Source organism: Chaetodon auriga, chromosome 6 (genome assembly GCF_051107435.1).
Source record: "Chaetodon auriga isolate fChaAug3 chromosome 6, fChaAug3.hap1, whole genome shotgun sequence".
In the NCBI taxonomy this organism is placed as follows: Eukaryota; Metazoa; Chordata; class Actinopteri; order Chaetodontiformes; family Chaetodontidae; genus Chaetodon; species Chaetodon auriga.
This window is the reverse complement of record NC_135079.1, coordinates 6,858,304-6,866,932: the sequence shown is the minus strand read 5'-3', so window position 1 is coordinate 6,866,932 and position 8,629 is coordinate 6,858,304. Positions and strand designations below refer to the sequence as shown.

Sequence of the window (8,629 nt, the reverse complement as noted above, 5' to 3'; positions counted from 1 at the left end):
CCCCAAATTTATTAAAAGAACTCACTTATATCCTATAACATGTGTTGCGGTGGGAGCCGGGGTAGGACGCCAGGAAAAAGAGGGAGTGGGTGAGTGCAGGAGTCGGCTGAGCACGTGCCTCCTGAGGTCCTCTGGTCTCTGTCTGGATCAGTCCGCCTCACCAGCCCCTGGGCCAGACTCCCATCAGCCCCATACCCTGTCTACTCTGGGCCAGACACCACCATGACCACTTGTATTGAGAGGCCTGACCACCATTGTGCCACAGTAGAGTACACAAACAAACAGTGCAGACACACACAGGTCTGCTCCCTGCCATTACGTCGACTCATCAAGCCCACTCGGCTTAGTCATACCATAGGCTTCCAGTGCAAGCAGCTCCCTCTTGGCTTTGGATGGAGAATCTGGCAGAAGATATTTGCTCATTTGTCCCCACACATGTATGTGGTTTGGTAACGCTGCTAGGGACTGCTGCCCCAGCCTTTCTTACTGTCCAGATTCAGAGCCAGCCAGGCCTTTCCTGGGTAATGTCCTCCCACACAGTCTGGCTATATTGCTTTTTGTTGCTCATATTCAGCTGTTTATGTCCTCACAATGTGTTTTCCTGTCAATTTTGGTATGCAGTATGGACGAGCCAAATATGTAGGCATTGTTTTATCTTGCTGCTCAGAGACAATTTAAAGTGTTTCTCCAGCTACAGTGTGATCGAAAAGGACACTGTCTTTCATCTGAGTCACTGTTGAAATAGACTTGTTTTGTGTTGTGTGGCCTATAGACACTGTACAGCTTTTTTTCCGTCATTGTACAAAGTGAAGTGGCCTTTATTCTGCTGTGCAGCTCTTCACAGAAATTGTACTTCTCCTCATTCAGGACAGAGGAAAATGGATGTTTTTCTTCTTCTGATTAGCATAGTAGTTGACAGATATGAGTATGTACCAGATGCCAAGGCAGGGTTCTGTTTATTTCCTGGATTAAGGTATTTATTTATTCTCCAAACCAGGCCATTCGTAATTATTTTTACTATTATGTAAGTTTGGTTACCCGCTCATGTATTAGCACAAAGTGAGGAAGCATTAGAAAACATGTACTATATCAAACATCATCACATACACAGATGTGTCTCCATCACTTTTGGGGGCATTACATAAACATACATTAATTTCCTAGAGACTCACCCTAACTATAACCATAAACACTACCTGCCAAACCCTAATCCTCACCCTAACCTTAACCTAAACCCAACCTTATCCTAAACTTTAACCAAGTCTTCACCGTAAAACAGAATGACTTATGTTATGGGGCTTGCGTTTTGTCCCCATAGGGAAGACGAGTCCCCGCAATGTTACTGTGTAAACAGATTTATGTCTCCACAACATGAGTAACACACACACACACACACACACATACACACACACACACACAGCATTTCTTCCCTCTTTTCATGTCGACCACAAGGCTGACCTGCTGGCCTCTATTTCCTCTGAAGAGGATATCCCCCTTCAGTAGAGCCTTAAAATCCATCACGGCAGACGACTTGAGATCCTGATGTATGCGCCTCCTCCTCCATTGTCTTTGAAGCATTGGGAGGCTTTGGCTGGGCCCGGCCACAGTGATGATTACAGCCTCACAGTTAGGCCGTTACCGACATGTGCTCAGCTCACTTTCTGTCTGATGTCCCCCCACGTTTGATGGAGAGAGGAGTTCTGGTTCACTGATCAATGCAATTAGGATTGTGGTTGCTGGTACCCATGCCCATGGTCTCTAACTACTGCTGCCACTGTGTTCCCCCTCCTTAGTCACTCCACCTAAAGAGGATTTTCTGAACATCTTTCCTCCCCCAGCTCCAGAAATGACAAAAAGACCCCGAGTGCAAACCCACAGTCAGCGTGTTTACATGCACAGCGTATATTGAGTCAAAGCTCTTAACTCGACTGAGGGCATTCTGAGGACAAGCTGTCCATATACATCTTTACTGCCCCTCAACAGATATCATTGGGTGCAAAATAAACAGAATGTTCTAAATGTCACCCTGGAAACTGGCTTTCCACAGACCGCTGTGAATAAAAGCACACTGGCTAAGATAGTTATATTTGCACGCCTCTGTTTGTTAGCTAATATTGACATGTCCGAATTATCATCATCAAGTTTCCTGTCATTGGGTTATGACTTCATTCAGAGTGTTGCACAAGTCATGCTGTTTTCATGACCGGGGTACACCAAGTGATATTATATTGAATTACTCATGTGATGAGAACACATTTCACATGTGTTTACATTTTAAAGGGCAAGTTTTCGGTTAGCATGTTGGCAAAAAACAACACAAAACTGTTCACTCATTCACTGTTCCCTTGTCTCCTCTGTGAGCAGAGAATTGAGACTGAGACACTTATACCGTGAATCAGCATCATTTGGCATCATTGGCAGGTGTAGTAGGCATTGTATTGTGGGATTGTTAGCAAAAAGTAGTATACATTGCATGGATGCTACTTTTTTTGCCGTACTGTGCAAATATGGGGTGATTCTGGACGCAGCCCTAGACTCTGGCAACTCCTGAATTGCTCACTTGTTTCTTGGTAACCTCTAATAAATCTGTGCTAACATATCAGAAAGTCAAAGCAGAGGAGATCCTGTACATGTACACGTATGCATGTATACCATACAGGCATGAGGACTTATTTTGTAAAACAGATTCCCATGCCCACATTGAGATGGAAAACTGGAACATGACATCACATGAGGGAGAGTAACCAAGAACAGACAAGTAAAACAATTCTAATGACCGATCCATTCAGCCAGATGAGGTTTATAATATGAAGTAAGTACTTATACACATTTGATCAAGTGCAGCCTTCTAATTCTACGCCAGCCAAAGGAACATCAGCAGTTTCAACAAGGCCCTATTTTCTCTTCATGGTTCTGTTCTCATGGCTTGTAAAACATATACATACCGCCATTTTCTCCCTGAACCCACATGTGTTAATTCAGTAAGAAATTCAAACACTAAACTTTAAACGTTACTGGGAGGAAACACAAAAAACAAATACTGTAACTAAAATAGTGTTTATTCCATAGAAAAAATACCTCATCCAATGCATACAGTAAGAAAAGGAAAAGTGAATGTTACAAAAACAAAGGTTTATAATGTCATTCAAAGAATATTGTTGAATCATCATATCCCTTAATGACCTTTCTAAAAGCATGCACTTTCAATTTAAAAACATTCTGGATGTCTCATTTCTTTGAGATATTTTTCTAACATAAAGTTTCTCCATATTTAGCTCCATTATGCCCAATGCACAGGAGTGCACTTCAGACTGAGCCTGTCTTTGTCAAAACAAAGTGTAACGCTCTCATTGGAAGCAGCTCGTAGCCTTTCATCTCAGAAACTGTCGAACGGAATCAAACGTAGCATTTAAACTTTGACACTGAGCTATGCTTTGATATAACAAAACCATTGTGTACAGTGTTGACAGTGGATGTCTTAATACATGTGGTAAAATTTGTTATCCATCTCTCAGAACCAGAACTCGGAGACAAAGACGTTCACGTTGATGATGTTCTGGCCGGAGTCGCCCTGGTTTGTCAGGTTGCGCATGGACAGTTTCAGCACTGTAGTCAGTGGACCAATCAGAGGCTTCACCTGACGAACAACACCTAAAGGAAACAAAGGGAAACAATATCAATAACAATGAGTACTGTAAATAGTACTTTAGTAGCCTGTCTTTGGTTTGTTTCACTGATAACATAAATTTGTCGATTCTGTCATTCCCTCTGAAGCCTAATGGCTCACTCAGTTAGCCAATATTAAAGCTTTCCTCAGAGATAAAATACTCTTCATGCTTGATCTTTTTGATTTGATTTTGAATGTTTGCATTGCTATTCAGCTTAAAGTGCCACCCAAAACATGTTCTCACTTACCCTTAGTGGCATCTAAAAATGCATATAGTCACAGTTTTAAGTGCCGAGGTTTTGCGTTAAAAACTCTGCTGCCATCCCATCGAGGCCAATGGAATTTTGTTTGTGCCACTCAATGCATTGAAAAATCACATTTGTCATTCAACAGCTCAACAGTATGTTTACAAAAACAGCGTCCTGCTCACAAGCTGTCTAAACCCCGATGTGTTTCAAATGCATTCTTCAGTTGTCTGTCTCACGCACATCTGACAGCTCTGTGAATTTTATGTATCTATCAGTTTTATTCAATGCAGCTGTCTACATTGGTTGTGTGGCACTTTGCAAATAAAGACTTTTTTACTTTTGTGCGCAACAAGTACTGTGTCAGAACATCCGGAGTTGAAACTGACAGAGAGCTGAAGCTGCTGTGATGGTGGTGTGCGTTTTCATAGAGGCTACTTCTTTGGTAGTTCCAATGAATACTGACCCTACGACTATGTCATTTTTTAAGGCCATCAAGGGTTAGGGTTAGGGCCACCAACCTTAACCCAGCAAGTAATTTTCAAGGTTTCTTTTTCCATGGAGAGAGGATTCAAAGGGTGTCACATCTAACCAGTCTTTCTTTTCTTGCTGGTATCACATACTACAATAATTACCTCTAACCCAAACCCTAACCAACTTCAGTTGTGCTATGGTCTCTGCTGGTGGCCCTAACCCTAACCTTTGGATGAATATCTAAATGTGTTTACAAGCTAAGCAAAGTCCGGTGCTGTCAAGCTTGTCCGTGACAATCTGAGCTCAGTTCCTCCCTCCCACCTTCCACTCTCTCAATGAACAAGAAACACCCTCTATCATGGTAAAACAGATGGGAGAATAAACATACTGCAACAGAGCATTACTGAATGCCCATGGAATTCATTGGGTGCTCTTTTTAAGTGAACATGCGATTACAGGGGGAAAAAAATGCCAGTGTTTATACAGGCTGTCAGCAGGCCTTTTCTCTGCAGAGGGCTGGTGACATTTCAGCTCCGGCCTGTTTGAACAGCCATCGCCAGAGTGCAGTCAGGCAGCACAATCACCACACTGTCCTCCTATCACACCTTTGACCGTCCTCTTTCTCTTTGTCATTTCCTCCTCTTGTGTTTCTCTTATTCATAACTGAGTCAGTAGTGTGACTAAAGAGTTTAACTCGATGTGAATTAAAAATGACGACAGATCACTGCCTCCATCGGTCTGAATTACGAGGCTCCTTTCTGTGGTACTTATAATAAAGCAGTAAAACCCATTTGGTCGTTGCTCACCACAGGACAAATGATGATCCATTATTCGCCATCCGCTGCGCCCTTTGGGACACTGGCATTGTATGATGGCAGATCCCCCCACCCACTCATTCTCCTCATTCTCCTCCTTCTCTTCCTCCCCTCTCTTCCCTTCCTGAGGGGGCCTGGTGTTTGTGGCACCATCACTATGGCCCACAAGGGTAAATGAGTCCCATGTGTTTGATTGAGGGGAGCAGTCGCAGTCACGCAATACAGCCATGGAGGCATTCCTCCAGGAATCCATCTTTAACTCTGGGAGGGGCAAGCAATGGGAGCATGAACTGCTGTCTCCCTCTCTGTGTCACTTTCTTTTGCTCTCTCGGCCCTCTCCGATTCAGATCTGTGGGCACACAACAGATTCCAGTAGATTCCGGCGATAAGCACTTGAAGGAGTGTGGAATGGGGCCCACTTCTACCAGGGTTGCCCTTTTGTTTTGGTGTTTTGGGACTCTGTTGCATAGTGACACTAGATGGAAGGGAGCGGGACTGAGATTTTATTGTTTCCAAACCGTCAGCGCCATCAGAAAGAGCTAACCTTTGCTTAAACCTAACAACAGCCGCAACATTAAGAGAATAACTGACATGGAAAAACAGATTGGATTTTGTTTTGAGTCTGAGAATTATTAAGCCAATCGAGATGGCACGCAACTCTGACTTGACCAGTGCAAACTCGCAGTGAGTTCAGAAGGTTCATGATTTGTCCGTGTACTTAAATCAAACAAAACCAGTTCAAAAGCTTCAGCGCTGGGTTGAGCAAGCACACAATGAAGATGAGTAAGATATCATTATGAACACAATGTGGACCACTGCAAAGACAGATGGGTTTCAGTCCACATTAAGGCTGTTTTAATCACAGTAAGTGTGGCCTCTAACTAATGAGGACTAAACGCTCTATAATGAGGGTCAACTGACGGTAAGTTTTCCACTGAAAATCCTAAAGATCGTTTCTATGAGAAGAAGCTAAACAATCTTACCGCATGAATAAACAGAGACACGCATCCAGTTTAAACTCAAAATTTATTAAGGACATCTAAATAGTGCAATATGTGGAATGTGTCTGAGGCCCATTAGTGTTTTGTAAATTTGTTTGTGGTCTAATTAGCACATGCAGAGGGCACTGTGCTCGGAACAGAAATTCTGTTATGGTGCCCAATGGATCCTCCAAATCAGCAAATTTCCTCCGAGCTCACTGTTTTGTTTTGTTTTTTCAGTTTCTTTTCTTTTTAGTTTTAGTTTCTTCACTTCAAATTTTGGAATCTGGGACGCTATTAGACGTGATATCAAACTCAAGAATGTGTGAAACGCTTTGTGTAAACACCTTAAAAAATTATTTATTCAACTTCTCGCCTTTCTCTAACTTATTTTTTGCACAGCCTTGAGGGTGAGAAAAAGGTGATTATGCCATTACATTGTGAGCTGAAGAGCTTGGTACTAAATTCACCATACATGATGCCATGATGACTCTGTGTTTCCGTAAGCTTCCCATCAAAAGCACAGTGGTATCCTCAATGAGGGGAAATCATCAGCTAACAGTTGGGCCTCAACACACTCAGAATGAACCTGAGGTGAAACCACAACCGCACACTCATCTTTAACATTTCATCCGGGCTGTAAAGCAAAAAGCCAACAGCCACAAAACAGGTTGACTTCGATTGGCTACCATACCACCTGAGATTCATATAAATAAACACGGTGAGGTTTTCAAAACTCTATAGCCGACAATTTGCCCTGTGACTGGGTTGCAAGGTCATGTCATCTGAGGCCTCAGCTGCGGTCCAAGAGTCAAAAAAGCTACATCCTATGTCGTTTCCTGAACACTTTTCCTTGGCCTTGATGGGAAACTTCATGAGCTCAAGAAGAATACATAAGGAGTTACTAAAAGACAACCAAATCCAACTGCACTTAACATTCGGTTACATAATTATGCCAAGGAGGAGATGTTGAGTGGTGCATCGCATTAAATGTTGCTGCTGCAAGGAATTGTTGGATGGCATTACCTCTTTTCCTTTTGTGAAGGATGGTCTAGTGTAGTCTTTGCTAAAGATGGTTACAAAGGAAGCACTGAAGCACTTTTCTTTAGCATCTAAAGAATTTGACCACCTCTGATCACGGCTGCCACTTAGATACTTCTGGGTCATTTCACTCGGCACGGAAACTTCCTAAGCAAAAAAGAGTATTTGTCCGCAACCCTGGAGTACCCCAGCAGCAGATCAAGTTGTAGTGCTGGAAAGGTTTGTGGTGTCTTTCCATCTCACTGAGGTATCTGCCACAGGGTGCAAAGGTGACTGTGCTGGCTTCAACAGCCACCATCAAACAAACAGCTGTACAATCTGTCCGTTCTCCAAAGCATTCCGCCACACCATAAAGTAGCCCCTTAAGTAGAAAATAGCCTTAAATAAATGCATGCTAGTAGCAGAGACACTGCCACAAAACAAAGTGAAGCAAATGCCAGGAGGCATTTGTCATCCTTCATGGCCACGACGGCTGCAATATTGAAGGGTTACATGTAAACAGTACAATTTCGGGGTTTTCTGGTTTCTACAACTCAGCGAGGAAGTGTATGACAAAATCCAAAATGAACGGGTTTAACACCAGAGACAAATGAAAAATATGCATTGGCCTCACCACAGTATTGTATAATGACACACTGGTTGTGGCGCTATGCATGCTCACTACAGTGAAACCACTGGAGAGTATCCAGGTGGTGTACACAGTTCCAGTATGCAAAGAGGGTACTGGAGGGCATCCTTTAGCATTATTATGGATATAACTGTGATAATGTTTTGTATCTAACCATAATATCACTGATGTACAGCTGAACGCTGTTGGCATAAACATAAAGACAGCAAAGAGTGGTTTCTTATTCTTTTTTACTGCCTGAAACTTTTTCTCCAAATAGTCCATAAAAGCTAGGAGACATGCCAAAGAAATTGCTAACTAGCTCCCTTGTTACCCCATTAGCAACGCAACCAATTTCAGTTTTGATAACCCGTCAGCATGGCTGAAATATAATCCATTCAAACTGCCAACATAACCCACTGTACGAAAACTGAGTGCACAGGCCCCTGAGGGACCGGATCTTGTGTTTACAGCCTGGTCACTGGTCACTGGTACGAGGATGACCAGTCAGGTCAGGCTGTCCAAACACAACTCCGACCACTCCAAAGAGGGGGTGGGAGCCCTGCCCACCCCTGCTCTGAAAGGCCAGCATATGTGGCTTGATATTTTAAGGTCAATTAACAGCGAGTCATAGTTACAGATCTCTCAAATGGCCCATGGGTCATTGTTGGACAGTGTCACTCACTGGGTAGTGACATCATTGAAAAGCAGCCATAGGGAATTGGTTTGTTCTTTTCTTGGACTTTCTGTTTTAGCAGTTGTGGGCCAGAGCAGCTGAGATGACATAACATGCACCATTA

General features: G+C 43.0%; 1 protein-coding gene across 1 annotated transcript in view; it reads right to left on the bottom strand.

Moving 5' to 3' along the window:
- Window positions 1-3,163: 3,163 nt before the first annotated feature.
- The window catches only part of fbln1 (fibulin 1), a 29,701-nt gene continuing 24,235 nt past the window's right edge, over window positions 3,164-8,629 (bottom strand). Inside the window, exon 17 of the mRNA XM_076733852.1 lies at window positions 3,164-3,651. Coding sequence (XP_076589967.1) covers window positions 3,512-3,651 — 140 coding nt within the window. The 3' untranslated portion in view covers window positions 3,164-3,511. The remainder of the gene's footprint in view (window positions 3,652-8,629) is intronic.